Here is a 26,671-nt window from a genome sequence, read left to right on the forward strand (position 1 = left end):
CACAATGCAGCCTCTGCATCAGCACCTGGCAGGAGATTTATTCCAGATTTACTCTATTTACTGGTATAATAAAATCAGAATAATGGCAGAGTGTAATGCTGATTCTCTGTGGGTCTGTCAATCATGTGTAAATACACATCAGTAATTAGCCCAGCAAGTCAGGAAGCCAGTTAGTGCCCCACCATGTAGCAACATTGTATTATTACTAGTTTAAATGCTGTTCTTTGTCTTTTCTGTTCCTGTTTTTGCACCTTTACCCTTAATTAAAAAAACTAAGGCAGAAATAGAGTTAAAAACACATACAGCTACGCATAGACTTTAAAACAGTTCTTTCACTAGTAAATAGTTTTTCATTATATAACACGGACACAGTGTTATATAGGACAGAAAGGCCAACAAACAAACAGCAACTGAAAGCCGCTACAGTAACGGCCTGGCAGAGCATTAAAAAGGAGGAAACCCAGAATCTGGTGATGTCCATGAGTTCAAGACTTCAGGCTGTCATTGCCAGAAAAGGGTTTTTAACCAAGTATTAGAAATGTACATTTTATTTTCAGTTATTTAATTTGTCCAATTGCTTTTGAGCCCCTGAAATTAAGTGATTATGTTAACAAAAGGCTTTAGTTCCTCACATTTTTATGCAAATCTGTTTGTTCAACCCACTGAACTAAAGCTGAAAGTCTGCAGTTCAACTGCATCTGAGTTGTTTCATTTAAAATTCATTGTGGTAATGTACAGAACCAAAATTCCAAGAAAAAGTTGTCTGTCCAAATTTTTATGGACCTAACTGTACTATCTGTTGCTTAAGTTTTCGTTTTAGGGGCATAGTTTCCCTTTAAGTCTAATAGAACAGTGGTCCCCAAACTTTTTTGCACCAGGGACCAGTTTCAAGCAAGACCATTTTTCCAAGGACCGGGGGGCACCACATATCACTACATATTATACAGAGCAAGCATAGAGTATGTGAATCACCTGTTGCAATGAACCCATATTGTAAGTAAGACTTGGTACTTTCTTTTAAATGCAGCTCTCTTTGTGTCGGCAGTCTTGGAGTCTCCTGCTGTGTTATCGTTGGGTCTTTCCCCGTTTCCATTTCAGCAATGTTTGCTTTTTGCAAATTTTTGCTTAAATTGTGAGCTTGCAAAGAAAACACACATGCAAACAGTATTTTGGTCATTTTGGGGATCTGTAGAAAGCTACGTGCCACCTGGTGGTTGTGAACTTCTGTACTAGAAAGTCATGTAAACATTAAATAAACCCAAGAGGCTGGTTTTGATCCCAAAAAGGATTAATTATATCAAGTACAAGTTACTGTTTTATTATTACAGAGAAAAAGGAAATTTAAAAAATTTGGATTATTTGGACAAACTGGAGTCTATGGGAGATGGGCTTAATTAGGAGCTTTCTGGATAATGGGTTTCTGTATAACAGATCCCATACATGTATTGCATTACTTCATGATATCTTTTGAATGGGGTTGCAAGGTGTAGCATACAAGGTTACATGATCATATTTTATATGCTAGAATAGGACCTATTATCCAGAATGCTAAAGGCTTTCCCTATAATGAATATTTTTGGAATTTGGATCTTCATACCTTAAGTCTACTACAAAATCATTACAACATGAAATAATCCCAACGGGCAGGTTTTGCTTGGGGATTAAGTACAAATTACTGCTTTATTATTACAGAGAAAAAATAATTATTGTTTTAAAATTTGGTTAATTTGGATAAAATGTAGTCTATGGGAGATGGCCTTTCCGTAATTTGGAACTTTCTGGATAACAGGTTTCCGGATAACAGACCTGTATTACATTATCTCATGATCTCTTTTGAATGGGGTTGCAAGGCTGTAGCATACAAAGTTACATTAAAGGTGAGACGGAAGGCTATTTACGCTGAACATCAGAAGCAACCAATTTCAATATTTTGTTTGTTATTACACACATATGGTAATTAGAATAGCTCACTTGCCACTGCCCAGAGCCTGAGTTTTAGCAGATAAATGAAATTACACCAGGTAATATATGTTTTTTTTAATATTTCTGCATCTATAACAGATCACCCATATGACTAAAACAGGGGTGGTGTGTTTTGTTTTGTTTTTTACTATATTTTCATATATATATTTAAAATAAAAGACAGGAGTTATAGAAACACAGCAAAGAAACATATCAATCACAAATCTAATTCAGTAAAAATACAGATAAAATATTTGGCCTATTAAAGATACAAAATTTTTCCTAAGACAGACAATTGATGGCAATACAGTTAAAAGACTAAGGCGTTGACATACAGTCTAAAAATTCATGACACATGCACTGACAAAAACCATATATCATGAGAATAACAAGGCTGGATGGAACAAGGCTGACAAAGACAACCCCAAGGGTGACTTTTTTTGACACCAGCAAATAGATCCCTAAGGGTAAGGAGCTGAAGTAAAGTAACCCTAACAACCAAACAAACACACGCACTGAGGTTTTGCAGATCAGGGAAGTGCAGTTCCACACTGTCCAATTCTGAGGTATTGAAACTGGGTCATAATTGGAAGGCCGGTAAAACTCAACCATAGGAGTAGTGTTCAAAGCAGGAGAACTTTCCCTTTGAACTTCCATGATGGTAATGACAAGGCAATTGGTAGAGGTGTGGGATGGGGTGACAATCGTTGACAGACGTTTTGGGGTCAGAAGAAGCTCCGTTGGGTTGTCCCCAACACATTTCCCCCTTCCACCACATGCCAAGTTCAGTAATATATTATTGTCATCTGGAAGGCTGCTCACTTCATCCTCAGGCATACGGGTCTCAAATCTACAGAAAGGGCACACAATAACACATTGTGGGGATTCTCCACAGTCCACCAGTTTATAAAGGCATTTGGCACACACTCTGTGGCAACAGCCAAGTACCTTTGGTTTTCTCTGTCTCAGATTGTAACGGTTGTAACAGATCTTACATTCAAGCTCATCAGAGTTCAGATTGGGGGACTCTGAATTATCTTCTGATAGCTGGCTTGTCATTATGTCTTTAGATGAGCAGTAGGAACATTAGTCCAGACAAAAAAGCAGCACTCATGTATAGATCCAGCCTGGAAACCGGCTCATCCACCCTCACACTACGGCAGGGGAACTGTTGTTGATATGTTGCTGGTATATTCATTACTTCTCTGTTTCATGCAGCATCTCCCACTGGGTTCTGAAACAGAGAATTTCACATGGTTAGAAGCATTCCAAATGCAATAGCTGTGAATCCAACAAAGGAAATTGCAATTGGTTGGTGTTACTGGATGCTTCCAGCTAGTAAAGCCCTAACACAATGAAAATTGTATTTGCTCCATAGAAAGATTTGTCACATGTTCTAGCTAACATTTCTTTTTCTGTCTGGCTACTTAAAGAAATAAATGAAAAGAAAACCCTTTTTCTTTTTCAGTTAAATGGGCTAGTTCACCTATTCAAACACCATCGCTTACTACCAGCACACAAGTTATAACTTGTTCACTTTGTTGCAATTTCCTATTCTTTACCGCCTTTCTAACATTTAGGGGTTTATTTATTAAAGTCTGAATGCCATAAAAATTAAAAAATGTGTTTTTTTAAACTATAATTTTTAGTGGAAAAAACCTCGTAATTTTACAAGATTTATTGCGGAGGTTGAATATACAGTAAGTCATTGGGAGAGGTCCCTATAGTATTTGGAAGTTTCTGTGGTCTGTGCTGGAATTAGCCTGAAAATCTGACTGGCTTTTCGGGAAAAAAACCTGAAAAATTTTTGACTTTTCGGGAAAAAGCCCAAAAATGTAGTGATTCGGGAAAAAACTATTTTATCGAGTTTCCCCCCAATCCTATTAAATTGTGCTTTTAAAATAATAAATACGGTCATATTGTGGATTCTAGTTTGGTTGGACTTTTAAAAAATCTTAAAAAATTGGATTTTGATAAATAATCCCTTTAGTTTTTTTTTTTTAAAAAAATGTGTTTGTTTCATATTCCTCCATCTCCAACTCTGTAAGCTAGGTCACTAACTTACTGTTAAAATAAAAATATTTTAATTATTGCTGAACACTTTTTTTTAGAATTGCTATTAAACATAAAACAAATTATCCCACCTGTGTGTACAGTGTTTTACATTCACCCTCTAACAAATAACATTAAATAATACAATGCACGTGTTCTTTTTTTTAATGTATTAGCCTGATCATCAATCAGGCTTAGAAGGTTACTAATGGTTCATATTCATATAACTGTGTCTGCTCTCTCGGAAGATGCCTACTGTGTTCTATAATATGAATTTGATCATTATAAATTAAATACTATTATATACAGTATTTGTGCTTGTGATTTGACATAAAGTACACAGATTCAACTTTTTACTAGTGCTGTGCCATTATTTCTTCCTTGGACAAATCCAAATGTTTTCTGTAGCATTTTACATAGGTTGGGGTATGTGCACAAGTAACTAGGCACCTCCAGAATGAGGTACCATGGTCCCACTAGAGAGCATGATGTTAAGGAACCACCATTCACTAGCCAGCCACAAAGTGGTTGATGCCACTTAGCAGCAGCCAGACTTACACTGAAAGTTGTGAAGGTAAGTGGCTGATGGGCCAAGCTAGTCTAGCCCCATCTTAGTAACTCTGTAGCCTGTCAATCAGCTATTTTTTTCACATAAGTCATACAAACAAATATAAGAGGCCCTCTGCACTGAAACCAATATCAATATATTTAAGACATTGAAACATTTTGTGCCTTAAGCTACTAAAAATGTCTTACGCTTTAAATAAAACAGGGATGGTTTGTCCATATATTAAGTAAGTGCTGTTCAACCAGCGCATCCAGCCCAGGATCCGCCCTTGTGTGGCCCCCCACATGAAAGTCTGCCTGCTGTGATTCATTAGCTTGTTTAAGCTTTAAGAGGTATCAGTACTGAATTCCACCTCAAATTCAGACTGCATTGTTCACATCTGTAACACCTCTGTTGTTCACATCCCTAAAGCCCTGTACTGTTTACACTCTCAGTGCTATACTCTGTCTTCCCTATGCTCCCTGTGTGCCATACGCTGTCTGTCCTATGTTCCCTGTGTGTGTCATACTCTGCCTTCCCTATGTTCCCTGTGTGTGCTATACTGTGCCTGCCCTTTGCTCCCTGTGTGTGATATACTGTGCCTGCCCTATGCTCCCTGTGTGTACCATACTCTGTCAGTCCTATGCACCCTGTGTGCGCCATACTCTACCTTCCCTATGCTCCCTGTGTGTGCCATACTCTACCTTCCCTATGTTCCCTGTGTGCACCATACTCTGCCTTCCCTATGTTCCCTGTGTGTGCCATACTCTACCTTCCCTATGCTCCCTGTGTGGGTCATACTGTGCATATCCTATGCTCTTGGTGTGTATCATACTCTGCTTGCCCTATGCTCCCTGTGTGTGCCATACTCTGTCAGTCCTATGCGCATAGTGTGTGCCATATTCTATCTTCCCTATGCTCCCTGTGTGTGCCATACTCTGACTACCCTATGCTACCTGTCTGTGCCATACTCTGCTTCCCTATGCTCCCTGTGTGTGCCATACTCTGCTTCCCTATGCTCTCTGTATGTGCCATACTCTGCCTGCCCTATGCTCACTATGGAGGAAATGTAATACAATTTGCAAAGAGCAGAACTTGTGAATAAAAATTCTCCTGTCGAATGTAGAATTATTCATTGGGCTTTTTTGCATTGCGAATCTTAATTGCGCATTGTGAACCTTTAACTACTCTGGAGTTTTGTTAAATATTTTGTTTCAAAAAATGGTTTGCGGTTGCAAACTTATTACATACACTGAGAACATTCACAAAAGCAATTTGGTCGCAAACTTTGCAAGGAAGTCGATGAGGTCTTTAATCAGTCAAAAATGAAACAAACACGGTTGCTAACATTTGCAAAGGTGTTTGCGAACATTTTTCGAGCTAATGAAACGTATTACATTTCCCCATATCCACTGATTCATTCAGGGACATTATTGCTAGACAGCACTCCAGATACTTTTTTTAAAAAAGCTTTTGTTGAGAAATGGGCTATCACCCAGATAGAAGTATTGTTTGAGATCTTGATCAAGCTTGATAAAACACCAAACAGGCTGCCTGGACTGAGTAAGGCTGCCTCATCAAAGAGGATATGTTTTAGAACTTTTGCTTCTCATTTGTTACTTATTCTTTGTTTTTTTGTATATAAGGGTTACTAGTGTTTCTAGGTAAAGACCTTTATTTTTGCTTTGAGCAACAGATATACCATAGATTTGACAATTGTACAGAGATTTTTTGCTAAAATGCTGGATTATTTTTTTTTTTTTTAAAGTTTTAAAATGCTGGATTATTTTTAGTTTTATTTTCCTGTGCAGCAAAGGAAATTAGCTAGGAAACCATCACTCACACTCAGTTGATGAACATGCTATCAGTTACCAACTGCAATAAAGGTATCTTATTGTTACTTTTTATCTGTATGCTTAACTCAGCTAAAATACTTTCCATTACAGGTATGGGATCCGTTATCTGGAAACCCGTTATCCAGAAAGCTCAGAATTATGGAAAGGCTGTCTCCCATTGACTCCATTTTATTCAAATAATCTACATTTTTAAAAATGATATTCTTTTTCTCTGTTATAATAAAACCGTATCTTAAACTTGATCCAAACTAATATATAATTAATACTTATTGGAAGCAGAACCAGTACATTGTGCTTATTTAATATTAAAATAATTTTCTAGTAGACATTTTATGAAGATCCAAATTATGGAAAGATCCGTTATCTGGAAAGCCCCAGGTCCCGGGCAATCAGGATAACAGACCCCATACCTGTACTATGTAATGAATTGCTTAATGACCTGTGTAATGCACCACAGAGGAACTAGTGAATTGTTCAGTTTTCAGTTAACCATGAAATGTCTATAAAATATGGTAATATTCCTAACAATGCTTTGATCATAATGGGACAACATCACTAAAAGTAGGCCTCGCATTAGTAAAGTATGGGCACTCCTGAGCTAGTGCATTCCTTTGTTAGGTACAGTCCAAGTCCTTAGCTCCTTCTGTAGCAGCAATAAGATGTTTTATGACTAGAAAAATGGACAACTGAAAGAGTTAACTTCTTAACTTCCGAAGAAAATTGCTATAAACTCCAGAACTGAAAACAGAATATCCAAATGGGGGAAAACATACGTCTGCCTAAAAACAGCCATCCTTCGGTTATAAGAAAGAAAGTTTCTTGCATGATTTTAATAATTTATGAAACAGCACCTCCCGTGGCCAATCCTTAGGTAGATGCATGTTCAGTACCAAGAACAAGATCTATGTGGAAGTCTCAGTGCACATGACTGAACTGGAACCCAGTATCACCAATCTCCTTTAAATGCCTAAACCCTAAACATAATAGGTTAGTATGGAGAGATAATATTCAAGATGGGCATTACTGGTGGTAACACGTGGATATTATATAGAATTCAAAGATATTCCCCGATAAAAGACTAATAAATGGAATTTATGGTTCCAACAGAAAAGATACTGGAGGCATAGATGATATGCATTGTTCCCCCCCCAACAAAAAACATTCCAGAAACCAGAAAATCTGTCCTTTAAAATCAAAACTCTTAGCTCAGCTATAAAGGCCATTGAACTAGGAAGTATCATCTTACCGAATACCAGAATGCATCCCATAAAAGGGGGGACTGAACCTAAAAAGACATGAAGCCTCATTTATGTAGGAAACACACTAGATTGTGTTCAGGAACACAATCGTAATAAAATAAAAGATGACTACCCATAAAATGCTAATTAAACATTCAGGATATAAAGGAATATTAGATGTGGTGTAAATATACCCTGTAATCTATTGCATGTATCTGAGCTAATCAGCCCTGCAGCATGTGTGCACTAAACGGCAAAGTGGACGACGCTAGCAAAAATTTGCCAGAAATCCAATCCGCAGGGACATCGCCAATTAACTAACAGGTGTAGATGACAATTCGCTAACAAAAGAGACTAATTTAATTGTGGTAACAAATTTGAGTCTGACAAAGTGGCGTCTATTGTGGCGGATTGTTCGCTGGTGAAATTGCCCCTATGTGTGTGTTTTAAAGGAAGGAGGTATGAATTGTAAATTGTCCTTTTAAATGTGAATGAAACCTGCAACTTTATAACAAGTTGGCTTACCAGGGAAAAATGGCAGGCAAAGTCTTATTTTCATTACTGCAGGAAACAAGAGATCTAAACCAGGCATAGAGCTAAGAGCCCGAGAGCAACAATTACATTGTTTTCTAATAATCAAAATGAATAAACACATTTTCTCGCAAATTGTAACCTTTACCACTGCAGACTCACATAATTGTCAAATTGTCTCTAGAAAATTAAATATCCAGCTCCAGCTGGAAGAATTATCAAGGACAATTAGCATCGCATTTAATTAGCAAAGAGAGTTTTTCAAGAATGCTACAAATGACTTAAATGAACTTAATGGGATGACAGAAAATACCAAACACACCATCTCTAGAAACGTTGCTTTCTCCTTAGTCACTAGCTGGATTATAAGGCTGTACTTGATTCTTTTGCATGTCTACCATTTTAGATATTTTAATATCAGTACTACTTTAAGAATAATTCGGTTAAATAGAACTTGGTGATGGTGTTCCATCAGCTCCTGGCCTCCTGTGCTCCTATCTGACCTTTCCCCGCACATTAGAAATGATATGCAAGAAGAGTACAGAGGGGGATTTGTTGTTGGCGGGGGACTTGTGGGGATTTGTGGCTGGGGCGGGGGGCCCTGATGTGGCAGCCCCAGTGGGTTCAGACCCCCCTCCACGCCAACGCTGTAGTTACTAATGCCATAAAGTTTTTTTTCTGGAGATGTTACCTTGAGGTTAGGCTCATTTATGAATGCAGTGCAATGTGCAAAGTGCAATTAATGGATGCAAATCACCATGTTTTTTGCCCACAATGCAACATTTTTTCCAGAATTCCATTGTTAATGCAGACACATGTCAAATTATGTCTACCACAACTTACATTTGATGCACCAATATTAGCATCCACTTTAATAAATCGTGGAGCATTCTATTCTCCCTGTATTTTCGGAACATCACTTTTGCATTTTGCAATTCACATGGTACAATTCAGTTGCAGTTATTGACATACAGTAACCAGCTAAACAAACCTGGAATTACCGTCCTGTCTAAGCTGATGGTAGTTCCAGTGCTCAATAGCATCCATGTATGCACTTGTGTGTAATTTATCAAAGATGGCTAGACAGTCCCTTTGGCGCTTCCAACAAGTAGCTTTAAAGGAATTGTTCAGTCTAAAAATAAAAATTGGGCAAATAGATAGTCTGTGCAAAATAAAAAATGTTTTAAATATAGTTAGTTAGCCAAAAATAGATACATAATAGCCAGAACACTACTTCCTGCTTTGCAGCTCTCTTGGTTTCCGCTGACTGGTTACCAGACAGTAACCAAACAGAACCTTGAAGGGTAGAGGGCACATGGGTCATAATTGTTGCTTTTGAATCTGAGCTGAACGCTAAGGATCAATTGCAAAGTCACTGAAAAGTTATGTCCCATGTGGCCCCCGTTAAAGCTACTGACCGGAGGCCAGCCAGGCGCCATAGGCGACTCAGCCAGCCAGCTCACCCCAACTTCCCCTGTCGCATGCGCGGTAACGTCACATGCTTATGCGCATGTGTGGTAACATTGTACGCTTACATGCATGCACGGCAATGTTGCACGTTACGCACATGTGCGTCGCTGCCGCCATTCTCGGGCTCAAGTTGTGTCTGGTGAGCAGGTGAGTCTGGTCTAGGGGTAGGCAGAAGAGACCCAATTGTTGCGCCCTAGGCAGCTGCCTCTTCAGCCTACCCCTACGTCAGCGTCAACGAAAGTTGAGTTCTGTTCTACTATGTTAGACATCCAGTCACTCCAACCTTTATGCATTACATTTTTGGCTAACTAACTATATTAAAAACATTTTATTATTTTATACATAATATCTATTTATACATACTATCTATTTACCCTATTCCTTTAAGTTTCTAGGAGCATATGTTGATATAAGTGCAGTACCTTTTATAAATAGGTTCATGAGAACTAAATATTGCCTCCAAACTAGTGGTTTTCCCATGTGCTATAATTAACTAAATAAGCAGCTAAGTGCTCGCTACTAGTGATGGGTGAATCTGACCCGATTCGCTTCACCGAAAATTCGCAAAATGCCAAATTTGCCAAATGCATTGAAGTCTATGGCTGACCATTTTTTTTTTTGATGGGCATCAGTTTTGCCTCCAAACGTGTGTGTTCCTCTTGTGCTAACATTTGTATAATATGTATGCGTATGAGTAAAGAGACACTGTAAAATATACTGAGGAAATGGGGTAAAATAATACATAGACGAGAGAAAGGACAATGCCAATATTTTAGTGGCCAAATTCACGAAAGGGTGAATTGTACACACACACACCGCACCACTTCGCCAGGCGAAACCACTACGCTAATTCACTAATATGCAAAGTTGCACCCTGTGCGCTGAACACTGGTGACTTTTCGCTAGCGTTAGTTCGGCAGTGTGAGCATTTCATAACGAAGATATGCTAGCGTTCATTTGTGCCTATGAATATTCACAAGTGATCTTGCGCTTAGGTCAATTTGCATGCGGAGGGTTATTTAAAGTTGTATGGAGGTCTTTATTATAAATGTTGGTGCAAATGCTTGAAGTTACCACTTTTTCTTACGTCCAGGGAACCTTAATAAAGACAAGAGAGTTAATATAATGCCCTAAACATGAGCCCACTGTAAAATGAATGTTCCATATGTTATGAAATGTCTGGAGACAACTGGTTACCCAAAAAAAGTTTGTTAGGACTTTTGCAGGCAATCCCGCTTAAAAAAGGAAAAGTCGCCAGCGTTTTTTCATCCTAAATGCATTTTCAGCGCACAGGATATGATGTAAGTGACAGGAGATTGAGGAAGATCTAGCTTATTTTAGCACTTCACCTGGTCTGAGGTGGCGAAGCAAAAAGTATGGGAATCAGTGAAGAAAATGGCAGTTGGGTAGATACTATGCATTTTAGTTTGTTAGGGTTACAGAGGTAACAGAGGACACACCTTTTAGGGGTATAATTTTCAAATACTAAAAAGTTTTGAAAGTTTGAAAGTTTTTTCATAAAAATTGATAATTAATAAAATAGGTTATAGGTATGTATATGGTAAATATATAATCCTTACTATTACTATACTGCTATTCAATGCAGCCCTTAATTCTCATTTCCCTTCCAATAACACCTTCACAGATTAAATACATGGACATCCGCATACATTATGGGAATGGTGGAATGCACCTGAAGGTGATTTTAATAATCTGAACGTTGGTAAAAATATCTAAATGTGTTCATTGTTTTCCTCTAAATAATAATTGGGGATAAATAGTATGCTGAGCACCACTTTAGCCTCAGTGAAGAAATGATATCAACCAGTGACTGACCACTGACACAAGGTCGACCATTGCTCTAGGCCAGGAGAGCTCATACTTTACTAATGTGAGGTCTACTTTTAGTGATGACAAAATAGACGGCACTTCTGTTGCTCCCCAACCTCTTGAATGCTGCTCCCAGTGGTCTCAAAGCAGGTTATTTTTGAATTTCTGGCTTGAAGGCAAATTTTGGTTGCATAAATACCAGTTGTACTGCCAAATAGAACCTCCTGCAGGCTGCCAGTTCAAATGGGCTACCATAGGCAATCACAACCCTCTGAACTTTTTCATGCTTGTGTTGCTCCCCGACTCTTTTTACATCTGAATGTTGCTCATGGGGGAAAAAATGTCTGAGGAAAAACTACATAAAAATGTCTGAGATCCTTCAGAAGTGAATAAAATGTAATCAGCTTAGATGGAATTCTTGAGAGTTGAAAGAATATCACATAACAATCAGAGGTTCCTGGCAACGTAAAACCCCAAGGTGTCCATGACATGAAAAAAATAAGATTTGCAGAGTCAGTCTTAAATGAACTAAACAGTACAAATAAGCACGTACTGACAATCTGAGTGCTTTAGGTATAATGGAACATTTTAGCAGCCATGCACCTGCACTTTAATGCACTCTCAGAGCCTCTTCACAGAAAGCCAATGATACAAACTGTTTTACACTTGAGTAATATTTGTTACTGCTTCTTAATTGCCTTTTTCTAGAGATAAATAAACACAGAGACAATGAATACTTACAACAATGTTATGGTTTAGAATACAGATGCAAGCTCACTCTTGATATGTTGATGCAGATAAGTAACCATTCAAATACCAAATTAAATTAAATATATTATAAGTGAAGGTGTAGTAAGAAAGCTATTAATGCACCATGTAATAATACACTATATGGGCAAATTAATGTGAATACCTGTCTGGACAACTCCCCATTCCAAAATCAAGTGTATTAGTATAAAATTGGTCTTCTCTTTGCTATCTCATTATACTCTTCTTACCTCTGTAACTTTCACAAATAAAGTGCATAGTATCTACCTAACCATCATTCTCTTCACTCATTTCCATTTTTGCCCTTCCTCACCCTTTCCCTCTACTCACTCTATAGATATTAGTATTGTCTTTTCTCTCTTCTGTGTATTGTTTTTACTCAGTTTCTTCAGTATATTTTACATTTAATGCGGGAATATAATGTTTTATTAGTGCAAAAAACATTTGCAAGCACCACCATGTTTGTGTCCTTTTTGATTGATTACAGACCTCAATGACTTCTTTGCAACATTTCTGAAAAAATGGCTTTCGCAAACAGGCGCAGTGTATGTAATAAAATTTTGCAGTCGCAAAGTGTTTATTGCAACAAAATATTAAACAAAACTCCAGAACAGGTGTTAATGCTACCTCTGGCTTAGTGATAATGTGCAATGCAATATTCACCAGCAGATTTCACATTGCAAACAGCGCTAAATATTCACAAAAATGCCATTTCAAATACTGTTTGCAATTTTTAATTACATTACGAAGTTTCTTAACTCAATGTAAGTTTGATTCTGCACACATGATTTACAAATGTTAGCGCAAAAGGGAACAAGTTTGTAGGCATTATTTAGCTTTCAAATAGATTATGATCCATAAAAGAAAAGGATTACTTTGGCAGGAGAACTTTGAAGAAATTTGCATTGTAATTAAGGACCCTAGGTGAAGCTGAAATGGACAACAAAGTAATTGGTCCTGCATGTTTTAGATATAGAATAAATATGAATTTGGGGGAGGGAAGGTATTTGCTACATATCTATAGATTACACGACAATTTGTCCCAAACCTATATGTTGCCTTTCAGGGTAATACTGATTTGAAATTTTTTACTATTTATGCCAGGTAACTTGTGGGTGTAGCCAGGTAGCTTTGTTATATGTTGCTATGCAAGTAAAAAGTGTAGTTTTTAAACAATACAGTACCTAGAGAAACAGAAATTAGATATCAGAACTGGCGTGAGAAATTTATAGCATAAATCTTGTAGGTCAATATAACCTTCAGAAATGTAATGGACAACTATGAAATGTCTGTAAATTTATGAAAAAAAATCTAACAAGAAGTTAATGGAGAGCAAAGAAAACAAGTTCTCCATTAATACCATGTATGACTTACCTGGTCACAAACTGTGCTATGCTTTGGTGAAGGCACTTTAAACTTGTTTCACAAAAGACACACAAGCAAATATATACAGTATATTGTAGATATATATACAGTCATATAAAAAGGTTGGGAAACCGTCTTAATTCTTTGCAGTTTTGTTTATCATTGGCTGAGTTTTCAAAGTACCAAGTTCATTTTAATATAAAACATGCCTTATGGAAACAGTAGTGTTTCAGCAGTGACATAAAGTTTATTGGATTAACAGAAATTATGCAATATGCATCATAACAAAATTAGGCAGGTGCATACATTTGGGCACCCCAACAGAGATATTATATCAATACATCAATACATCAAAACACCTCCTATAGTCTTTGATGAGTGTCTGGATTCTGGATGGCAGTATTTTTCACCATTCGTCAATACATAATCTCTCTAGTTCAGTTACATTTGATGGCTGCCGAGCATGGACAGCCTGCTTCAAATCATCCCATAGTTTTTCAATGATATTTAAGTCGGGGGACTGTAACGGCCATTCCAGAATATTGTACTTCTCCCTCTGCATAAATGCCTTTGTAGATTTTGAAGTGTGTTTAGGGTCATTGTCTTGTTGGAATATCCAACCTCTGCGTAACTTCAACTTTGTGCCTGATGCTTGAACTATTATCCTGAAGAATTTGTTGATATTGGGATAAATTCATCCGACCTTCGACTTTAACAAGGGCCCCGGTCCCTGAACTAGCCACACAGCCCCACAGCATGATGGAACCTCCACCAAATTTGACAGTAGGTAGCAGGTGTTTTTCTTGGAATGCGGTGTTCTTTTTCCGCCATGCAAAACACTTTTTGTTATGACCAAATTATTAAATTTTTGTCTCATCAGTCCAAAGCACTTTGTTCCAAAATGACTGTGGCTTTTGCATACAACAAGCGACTGTCTTCTTTCTCATCATCCTGCCATACAGATGTTCTTCTAAATTGTAGAACAATATACAGATACACCATCTGCAGCATGATGTTCTTGCAAGTCTTTGGAGGTGATCTATGGGTTGTCAGTAACCATTCTCACAATCGTCCGCAGAAGCCGCTCCTGTATTTTTTTTGGCCTGCCAGACCTGTTTTTTTACAGCAACTGTGCCTGTGGCCTTCCATTCCTGATTCCATTCCTTACAGTTGAAACTGACAGTTTCAACCTCTGAGATAGCTTTTTGTAGCCTTTCCCTAAACCATGATAATGAACAATCTTTGTTTTCAGATCTTTTGAGAGTTGCTTTGAGGAACCCATACTGTCACTCTTCAGAGGAGAGTCAAACAAAAGCACAACTTGCAATTGGCCACCTTAAATACCTTTTCTCATGATTGGATACACCTGCCTATAAAGTTCAAGGCATAACAAGCTAATACAACCAATTTGGTGTTCCAGTAATCAGTATTGAGCAGTAACATGCATTCAGATTAGCAAATTTACAAGGGTACCCACATTTTTGAACAGTCAGTTTTTCACATTTCATATAATTTTATACAACTGAATACTGCTTCACTAAAAATCTTTGTTCAGAAAACACCCCAGTACTCAGATGTTCCTGGGAAATGAAAGTCATACCACTGTTATCTTATTTGTTGAAAAAGGAGTAAATTATTATGCAGACTGAAAGGGGTTCCCAAACTTTTTCATACGACTGTATGCATTGTCTGCTAGATACCAAAATTGCCTTGAATACTTCCTTACACTGCCAGTTATTCCCTGTACTGTAGTGCAAATAAATAAACTCTAGGGCACTGCATTTCGAAAGCCTATTTGAGAATATTTTGGAAGCAAACAGAAATGTCACCTTTTCCACTGAATCATTAAATCAATGAAGACCCTGTAGACTTTACAAGGCTGATTGCAAACAATCAAGTGAAGCCCTGCATTTTAACACTGAATTTGCACTCTGAACATTCTAAAACTATACACAATGGCCATTTTCATTAGAAGCCGATTTCCCTACGCGTATATTTTGAGCTGTGGGTGGAACATAAAGCCAGGTCTTCATCAAAACTCTGCACTGGATCATCATCCTGTACAATAGAAAATGCTTAAAATAGACAGGTGTTTTCATGTATACATATACTGTATATACATGTGTTCAACTGGACCCTGTTTGGGGAACAGACAGTATACAAAAAAACACCCTCTGTGATTCTTGATGTTGCTGATTTGAGGACAAAACCACACTGATCACACCTGCCATACTGTTAGGTCGTGTGGGTTTTTTTCACTGCTTCTCAATAGCTTCACTAGTCCAGCTAGAGGAAGTCAAAATGGAATATCAGAAATACAATTTTCATATTAAGAACTGGTTACAAGCTTGGATATACTCAGTAAAGAAAGAATTGGTGGTAATGTACATTTAGGGAGGAAAGACATAAAAGAGGAACAAACATAAGGAGGAAGATTTATCATAATTCTAATTTTCAATTTGAATTTTCAAGCACTTAATAAATCTTAAAAATTCACATTTTGGAAACTTTAATTTGAATTCCTGAGTTTTGCCTAAGAACATTTTAATGTAGGAGGTAATTTCTATCCTGCTCCAATGCTCATGTTTAACTTGTCCCAAGAGGCCTTGCCAAGTATGTCCATAAAACTGCCTACTTGATGCTAATGAAGGAAATCGTGAAATAACTTTACTTTGCTACACACCTGCCATTTGCCCTGCCTTAAGCCTTTTAAAGCAAAAGTATATAATCCCACATCTGCCCTAACCTCTAACCCCCCAGACCTCATCTATATGTGTCACAGACTGTCCATTCCTGCTCATCCTGGAAATAAAACCACTAGTGTACAAAGATTGGCTTACTACTGAAAGACAATACCAGACCAACCAAATCAGACTATGCATGACAGTTTCTTTTTCTTACTCTTCCAATTAGTTCTTAAGCATTGACATAACCAGGAGATTAATCGCTAGTGATAAATCACTGCTTCTCTGGGCAACTAATTTCCTGCACTCTCCAGTAAAAAGCTTTCCCATAGGCAATAATGTGAATCACTGGTGGTAAAACACATGTTTTGCTCCGGTTTCCCAAAATCGCTTGAAGTTTCCTCTTGTAGCGATTTTGGGAGACTGGAGCGACACGTGTTTTACCACCAGCGATTGTTGCCTATGGGAAAGCTTTTACTGGAGAGTGCAGGAGATCTCCTGGTGTGTCACTTAGGCCTTTAAGCCCTCTGTCTTTTATTGCTCACCTGCTAACCTTTCTCTTATCGCTTTCCTTGTGAGGCAACTTTGGGCGACTTCGGAAAACAAATCGCCGCGTGTTATTAGCGCCGGCGTTTTTTTATTTTAGCCGGCGCAGAGTGAGGGAAGCTGTTTGGGGAGATTGGTCGCTGCAAAAACAAGGCGATTAGTCACCAGGCGACCAAATCTCCCCAAAACGCCCAGTGTGGCCTGACCCTAAGGCTTTCAGTTCTGCAGTATACACAATACTAGTTATTCAGTGACAGAATCAATTATTGCTCTTTCATTGACTCTTGTGTTGTTCTTTTGCTGTTGTAGTCTTAAGATATGACTGGTCCCCAGTTTCCCACAGGAAGACAGAAAACATATAGTAGTCGCAAAAAATAAGCAATATTATGGGGGGGGGTGTATTGCTGGAGTTAGCCCCTTGTGGACATTTTGCAGTTGATAAAATGCATAATTATTTTTTGAATGTAGAACTCATAAACATATACAGGGTAAAAGTAAAATTAATCATTACATAAAATCATTGTATTGATTTATTTTAAAAGAGGTTGCTTTCACAGAAGACAGTGCCTTTATTTTATTGCATGTCTCATGTGTACAATATATTCTGCCTACTTTTTAATCCTTCATATTCCATAAATTCATAACCACCAGGATATACGCTTTGTCTTACAATCAGGAAAAGTTACTCAAATTCTTTAAAGTTAAGGTAATTTGTTTAACACCATTCTTTTATTTTACCTGTCATAAATTTTTTCTCTGATCGTGACCTAGTTCCCTTCTTCCTCTGGAAAGAAAATGTCTTATTCACAGGATTCTAAGGGATTATCTAATAAAAGGTGCAAAGTGTGTTACAAGTCTTGTCATATAGCAACCAACATCAGGTAGTAGGGATGGGTAAATTTGACCCGTTTCATTTTGCCAAAAATTGCCAGCGGCGAAATGTCGCCGACGCCCATTAAAGTCTATGGGCGTCAAAAAAACAAGTCTATCGGCATTCTTTTTTCTGCGAAACAAGGCGAAAAAATTCGCCCATCCCTATCAGGTAGCATTTACAGGCCATTTGTTTAAAATCCAACACCTTATTAGTTCCTATAGGTAGATAAACTTGGGAAAAGAATGATCTTTCTGCTACCAAATCAATTCTCATAGCTATGTTTTATTTGCGGCTTGGCTGCTGATGCATCAAACTATGCCTGGCAAATTTTCACCCTTTATATCTTCTCATTATATATTTCCTTCCTGGCCCACTACAATTCATTGCCCCCTTGGCAATCCTACTTGTTAAGTATCTTTGAATTATGTATTTAATGGTATTGCAGTCAATAAACTAGTTACTAATATCTACTAACAGGCTGCTGAGTATATCGGTAAGAAGTTTATTCATTTTATTTGTCTGAGGAAGTACTGGTTTTGGGACCAAAATGTTATACAACAATATATTTGTGCTGTATGTATGGTGCCACTGATATTTTGTTTCATTTATTGTAGTCTGCAGTCATGGAGGACATACAGCATATGAATCTATTTTGTGTGTGGATACATTAAAATCATCATTTGGCATCCAATCACATTCAAAATTACCCTTTTTTAAATCCCCCCCTAAAATGTTATGTTCTAAAGCAGTGGTCCCCAACCAGTAGCTCGTGAGCAACATATTGCTCTCCAACCCCTTGGATGTTGCTCCCAGGGGCCTCAAAGCAGGTGTTTATTGTTGAATTGCAGGCTTGGAGGCAAGTTTTGGTTGCATAAAAACCAGCTGTACTGCCAAACATACCCTCAATGTAGGTTGATAATCCCCATAGGGCTACCAAATGGCCAATCACAGCACTTATTTGGCACCCAAGAACATTTTTCATGCTACTGTTGCTCCACAACTCCTTTTACTTCTGAATGTTGCTCACGGGTCCAAAAGTTTGGGGATCCCTGTTCTAAAGCATCACTAACTTCTATAAGCAATAAGGTACTGGACATATTAATAACAATTACAGTTAAACACACAAAAATATCCTTTTGTCTTCCATCCTGCTTGCCAATAGCACCTGAAAGTGACCATTAATAACACAGCCACACAAACATAATGCTTAATGGTGGTAGCAACACTAATAAAGCTTATGAAGTCTTACTCCAAGAATATTAGAATATCCTTGGAGTGATTATTATTATAAGTGTATATTTGCAAATTATTTTGAGTGAGCAACAACATCTCTAAATGAAGGGATCTAGTTCTATAAAGATTATAGTTAAACCAAGGTAACATATTGTATATATTGTTATAGTTAGCCATCCCTTGGCTAATTTTATTTTATAAATCTGAAATGTGAACTTGATGTTTCATCATTACTTATTGCATCATAAATAATGGTTCATAACAGGGTTAATGGGCAGAGCCAGGTATCAGTCAGGGAAGGATGGCTTCTGACTGAAAAATCCTTTATATATGTCTAATAAAAGGAACTGTCAGAAGTGGCAATCCAGGAGAAGGTACAGTATATACAGTACTGTGTTAACAGCTTTAAAAATCTGCTTAGGTTACACAAAAGACAATTATTCAACAATATGCAGATTTTATAATTGAAATTCTTCTGTCTTTCAGAATCAAAATAAAATAGCAATACAATTTTGAGATGCACATACAACAAATTTCAGGAGTGTACATCCTGTCCTCTGAGCAAATAACATTGTAATGCGAGTCACACTACAAATCTGATTATTGGCAGCTTTGGCATTTACAAATGTAAAAATTCTGCTGGCAGGAGAGAATAAACTGTGGCTCAAGACAGGAGAAGCATTTTTCTAGATGAAGCAGCTATGAGATTGAAGGCTGGGGACAGTTGGCTTGTGGCCCCTGTTAATAGTATTGGGAGAAGCAGTTTAAGGGGCCGATTCACTAAGCTCGAGTGAAGGATTCGAATGAAAAAAATTCGAATTTCGAAGTATTTTTTGGGTACTTCGACCATCGAATTGGTTAAATTCGTTCGAATTCGAACGAAATCGAACGATTCGAAGTAAAAATCGTTCGACTATTCGACCATTCGATAGTCGAAGTACTTTCCCTTTAAAAAAAACTTCGACCCCCTACTTCGGCAGCTAAAAGCTACCGAAGTCAATGTTAGCCTATGGGGAAGGTCCCCATAGGCTTGCTAACCTTTTTTTGATCGAAGGATTTTCCTTCGATCGTTGGATTAAAATCGTTCGAATCGTTCGATTCGAAGGATTTAATCGTTCGATCGAACGAAAAATCCTTCGATCGATCGAACGCAGGATTAGCGCTAAATCGTTCGACTTCGATATTCGAAGTCGAACGATTTTAGTTCCCAGTCGAATATCGAGGGTTAATTAACCCTCGATATTCGACTATTGATGAATCGGCCCCTAAGTGTTTACTGTATATTATGGGTTTAATGACCTACAATCACAGCAATAAAGCAAGATATGACTGCAGGAATAAAGTTCTGTGGGAATCAGTTCTTCTATAATTTCAGCTGCAAAAAGGAAATTATTTTAGAGTCCCACTCTACCGGGAAACCTATATAAAGTTGCTTCTTATGTTATCTCCCTTTGTCCGAGCATTGAAAACAGAAGCCAAGAGCAACTGTACCCATGAACAACGCGTCCTGTATTGGATTATGGTCTGCTGAACTGACATAAATCAGTCAGGCAATATGATTGAAATTAGCCAATCTGCCCCACCAAATACAGGCATGTACAGTAGCTTATGTCTCCCTATAAAATAGATGCGTGCCATTACCAAGGCCATCAGGCTTGACTGGAAGGCTCAGACAGTGTGTTGCCATTCTAGTTATTTGGCCCAATTTTACAATGACACTGTCGCAAAATGACAAAGCAAAATATTAGATAAACCTAAAACCACTGGAACATATAAATGTTTGATTATTAAATGCAGAGTATCCTATGGGTGATCATGAAGCAAACTGCTGTAGGCTGGTTACATCATACTAGATCACATAACAGTTTCACATGTCCTATGAGGCCCACAAGCTCATTAGGAGCAGTTCACAAATAGACAGTGGGATCCCGGTGGAGTAAGAAATCAAAAGGAGTAGACGGTAAAGGGAGAGAGTTACATGGGAAAAAGAGACAACTGCATTTATTTATTTTATTTTGTATTATTTTTCCAACTGGCATCTGTTTTGGTTTGATTCGATGACTTAATTTTCTGTTCATATTAAATATTAATATTTCATAAAAAAATATTTTCTACATGATCTAAATATCATTACAATAATGCTTTTTTAATCCATCTAATGATATACTTGCCCACTAAAGGATCAGTACACTGATTTCAATATTCCCCCTCTCCTCTTATTTTGAACCTGAAGGCGGGCACAGTGCCTAAATAAATACGACCTAGTTTAGTAGGGAAAGGTTGTTCAGAATTTGGTGGGTCTTGGTGGGTCCTTGCATAGCCTTAGTTATAGATGAATATAGGGCAACAGATATCTAATTCTTCTGGAAGTTGTAATTTGGGAGCTCCGTCTGCTGCCCAAGCACTGACCATCTGCTGGGCTGCAATGACGGAATAAGGAAAAAAAAGTGGCAATATTTTTCACCATTAGCTTAAAGGGATCAGTACAGCATAAGAAAACAACTATCCACACATTTAGACCTGTTAATAAGGCAGGGATAGTAAAACACTTTCTGGTCTTACACAAACAGCCATAATGTAATATTCATGTAACCAAAAACATACTGTATGTATTCTTCCACAAAAAGGTTACTGATGCACAGGAGGAAAGTGCAATTGTAAATTTTATCATAAGGCAGGTTAATATATAAAAAATAGGGCAGCTTGGGGCAACAGTCTCTGTAAAAGTATATCAGAATAGCAAAAGTACAATGAATGTCAACTCAATTAATAAAGGAGATGAAAGAATTAGATCATGAAGAATAACGTACAGTTGTTTTTTACACCAAAAAAAAAATTAATTGTTCCACTTGCTTGAAAGTATTTTTCAGCATCGTGTAAGACAGAGTTTTGACAAGATTGCTGAAATCAATGAGTTTGTACTAATCAGATCCTGATGACAGATCATACACGGTACTGCTGAAATACAACACAATTTCACATAACGGGTTTCACACACAGCAGCAAAACGGCAGGAATTTTAATTGTCAAATTTTGGAAGCTATGTATTAATCAGTTCATTGTAAATCTTCTTTGAGCAGTAAAAAAACTTTTGCTTGCTTAGTTTTAGAGATGTCGCGAACTGTTCGCCGGCGAACTTGTTCGCGCGAACATCGGGTGTTCGCGCTCGCCGGAAGTTCGCGAACGTCGCGCGACGTTCGCCATTTTGGGTTCGCCATTGTTGGCGCTTTTTTTTGCCCTTTCACCCCAGACCAGCAGGTACATGGCAGCCAATCAGGAAGCTCTCCCCTGGACCACTCCCCTTCCCTATAAAAACCGAAGCCCTGCAGCGTTTTTTCACTCTGCCTGTGTGTGCTGAAGAGATAGTGTAGGGAGAGAGCTGCTGCCTGTTAGTGATTTCAGGGACAGTTGAAAGTTTGCTGGCTAGTAATCGTTTTGATACTGCTCTGTTATTGGAGGGACAGAAGTCTGCAGGGGTTTGAGGGACATTTAAGCTTAGGTAGCTTTGCTGGCTAGTAATCTACCTTCTACTGCAGTGCTCTGTATGTAGCTGCAGTGGGCAGCTGTCCTGCTTCTGATCTCATCTGCTGACTGCTGCAATAACAGTAGTCCTTGTAAGGACTGCTTTTATTTATTTTTTTGTTGTTTTACTACTACTACTACTACTACTATAAGAGCCCAGTGCTATTAGTCTAGCAGTGTTGGGGAGTGGGACTGGTGTGCTAATCTGCTGCTCCTAGTAGTTCAGCAGCACCAACTTTAATTTTTTTTTTTAATATTCATTTTTTTTTATTTTACTTTTTTTTATTTTACTACCGCTGTAGTAGTGTATAAGTTGACCTTTTAGGCATTATTTGCCCTGTAGGCATTATTTGCACACTGTTTTCTTCAACCCGCCATATAGCTGTGTGACCTTGTTCACATTCTGTCTAAATATCCATAATATTACCGTCTCCAGAAAAAACACCGGAGTGACTTTTTTCAAGCAGCCATAATATATTTTACGTAATCCGTATCCACCGCTGTAGTAGTGTATACGTTGACCTTGTAGGCATTATTTGCACACTGTTTTCTTCAACCCGCCATCTAGCTGTGTGACATTGTTCACATTCTGTCTAAATATCCATAATATTACCGTCTCTAGAAAAACCACTTGAGTTACTTTTTTTCAAGCAGCATTCATATATTTTACGTAATCCGTATCCACCGCTGTAGTAGTGTATACGTTGACCTTGTAGGCATTGTTTGCCCAGTTTTTTTGGCCGCAGCCACTGAAGCACAGAGGCCAGAAAAAATATGCCATATAAATGCTGAAAATAGTAATTTTTTGCCATACGTTGACTCAACGTATATGGCAAAAAATGACTATTTTCAGCATTTATATGGCATATTTTTTCTGGCAACTGTGCTTCAGTGGCTGCGACCAAAAAAATGCATATTTTCTGCATTTATATGGCATAATTTTTCTGGCCTCTGTGCTTCAGTGGCTGCAACCAAAAAAATTTATATTTTCAGCATTTATATGGCATAATTTTTCTGGCAACTGTGCTTCAGTGGCTGCGACCAAAAAAATGCATATTTTCTGCATTTATATGGCATAATTTTTCTGGCCTCTGTGCTTCAGTGGCTGCAACCAAAAAAATTTATATTTTCAGCATTTATATGGCATAATTTTTCTGGCAACTGTGCTTCAGTGGCTGCGTCCAAAAAAACTGGGCAAACAATGTCTACAAGGTCAACGTATGGCGAAAAATTACTATTTTCAGCATTTATATGGCATATTTTTTCTGGCAACTGTGCTTCAGTGGCTGCGTCCAAAAAAACTGGGCAAACAATGCCTACAAGGTCAACGTATGGCAGTTGTTTAAAGAGAACAGTAGATTACTAGCCAGCAAAGCTACCTAAGCTAAAATGTCCCTCAAATCCCTGCAGACTTCTGTCCCTCCAATACAGAGCAGTATCAAGCAGATTACTAGCCAGCAAGCTTACTATCATCTGTCCCTGAAATCACTAACAGCTCTCCCCCTACACTATCTCTTCCAAGCACACACAGGCAGATTTTTCAGATACATTTTTGCCCTTGATCCCCCTCTGGCATGCCACTGTCCAGGTCGTTGCACCCTTTAAACAACTTTAAAATCATTTTTCTGGCCAGAAATGTCTTTTCTAGATGTTAAAGTTCGCCTTCCCATTGAAGTCTATGGGGTTCGCGAACCGTTCGCGAACCGCTCGCATTTTTGCGCAAGTTCGCGAATATGTTCGCGAACTTTTTTTCCGACGTTCGCTACATCCCTACTTAGTTTGCATCATTGGAAGAAGGAACTGATAACAGTAAGTATTTACTGTGGGCCCCCCCCCCACTCCTGATAAAACGTGTGCAACAGGCAGGACCGCCATCAAAAATTGCAGGGCCCCATACAACAAAATTTCCTGGGCCCCCTGGGCTGCGCCCACCACAAGCCCCTCCTACAGGTCCGCCCCCCACCACACAGTAAAAACAACAAAAATATTGATGGCTAGGGTTCCCACATGTTAATAAAAAATAAAAAGATAATGGTGGTAAGGGCCCCCCATAAAAAAACATTTGTGTCCAGGGCCCCTCCATTAAAAAATATTGGTGGCTAGGACCCCAAATGAGAAAAAAATTGGTGACCAGGCCCCCCCCACACATTATAAGAAAATTGATGGCCAGGGCCCCAAAATGTCCATGCCTTCCCGAAGTCAGCAGCTCTCAGAAAGATGGGGGGCCCGGCTAATCAATTAAGTGTGGCATGTCCGAGGCCCCCCTTACCCTTGGGGCCCCTACAACTCTACCCCCTGTCCCCCCCTGATGGCTGCCCTGGCAACAGGGCACGAAGAAGGGTAAGGCAGGTTGATTTAGCTGGAGGGGGTCGGGGGGCTCTGAAGTGGGTCACGCACACCCCAGTCCAACACTGATCATACATATATGAAATCTCAGATGCTTAGATTGCTTTCTGAGGGACACTTGGTGAAAATGACCTGTTGTATTATATGATCTGGAATATTATGGGGGTTATTTATTATAGTCCGAATACCAAAAACTATAAAATCAGAATTTTTAGTGTAAAAAAAAAAACTTGACTTTTTCGAGATTTATTATACACCAATGATGCAAAAAGTCTGTCTCTGAAAATCCGCGATCTCAGGCCCGCCGAGGTTGTATATAAGCTAATGGGAGAGGTCCCTATCCTATTTGGAAGTTCTTGTGCTGGAATCCAACTATTTCTATATAAAGTGATTCTGGAAAAGTGATAAGTGATTCTGGAAAAACCTCAGAAAAATTCATACAATACAAGTTTTCGCTTCATTTCATCGAGTTTCCCCCCAATTTGATTGAATTGTGCTTTTTAAATAATAAATAAGGTCACATCATGGATTCTTGTTTGGTCAGACTTTTTTATTTAAAAAAAAACTGAAAATTTCAGATTTTGATAAATAACCCCTAAGTTTTCAACTTTTTCTGAGAGATGATGTGTTCAAATGTGTGACCTGTTAAGGCTATGCTAGCATTCTACAAGATTTTTCTAAAGCTCCTGTGGTCACTGGGGTCCTGGTGTCTATGAAAATGTTCCCTGAAATCTCACAGGTGTCATTCTTTCTTTCCCAATAATATGGAAAGCAACTTGCCAGAATTTCTGCTGTTTTGATTGACCCTGCTTTGTAGGGAAATGGGTTAAGGATACCTTGGCAGATTTACTATTAATATTTTATAGGATGTCTAGTTCACAAGTACCTTGTTAGGAACTGTCAGTAGTCTGTGATATCTTTCATTGAGATGGACAGGAACAGATGAACAGGGCAAAGGCAGCTAAATGCAGATTGTCAAAAGGCTGCAAGTTTCTTATGAAGCATGTGTGATTTCACACAATACAACACGCAGGTATATATATATATATATATATATATGTGTATATATATATATATATATATATATATATATATATATATATATATATATATATATATATATATATTTATTTATTTATTTATTTTTTCACATAAAAGGCATGCATTGAATATTTTTTTATATGCAATGCTTTCACGTTGTGTTGACTGCAAGTAAAATAGCAGAGGGAGGAGAGGTTATCACACAGCGAATAAGTATTGTGCTGCACGGCAGATAGACTGTTGCAATAACAACAAGCATACATATACATTATCTGTTATCTGCCTGCACACAAGCTTTGCTACAAGGATAGGATAAGCCTTTGTTCCCACCATGTATCCTACATGCATCTTTGTGTCCAAGGTGATCCTTACTAAAAAATGTTAAAAACAGACCCTTTTTTGCTCGCTGTTTAGTGTTTATTCTACCTTCTATCCCTACATAAACAGTATATAAACAAATAAAAACATCATCCAATTATCTCTAATAACAACAATAATCCAATGTATATTCTTCCTGGATTTATTTACTGATTCACTGCTTTATCAGCAGCCAACACACCAAACAAAACACATACACTGACTTATTGTCTGTTTACTGACCGATCCATTCAACATGTTACTCCAAATTGCTCTCTCTTCGGCAGAGCACAATACATTTTCTGCAGGTAATTTCAGAGCTGGCAATTCTACCAATCTCGATAAGTATGAAAACATGAGATTTATTGTTTTTGTTTTCTTTACCTTGGGTACTGGCTGGACAATTGCACCTTGCTGAGCTGATCCTCCTCCTTTCCCTTGTGTTATCC

General features: G+C 38.1%; 1 protein-coding gene across 1 annotated transcript; it reads right to left on the minus strand.

The window, feature by feature from the left end:
• Positions 1-2,022: 2,022 nt before the first annotated feature.
• On the minus strand, positions 2,023-26,671 carry rnf182.S (ring finger protein 182 S homeolog). Its single transcript, NM_001091608.1, is given in 2 exon segments — positions 2,023-3,196; positions 26,607-26,671. A coding segment is annotated over 1 exon segment (741 nt). The 5' UTR covers positions 3,022-3,196; positions 26,607-26,671; the 3' UTR covers positions 2,023-2,280.

Source organism: Xenopus laevis, chromosome 6S, assembly GCF_017654675.1.
Source record: "Xenopus laevis strain J_2021 chromosome 6S, Xenopus_laevis_v10.1, whole genome shotgun sequence".
Classification (NCBI taxonomy): Eukaryota; Metazoa; Chordata; class Amphibia; order Anura; family Pipidae; genus Xenopus; species Xenopus laevis.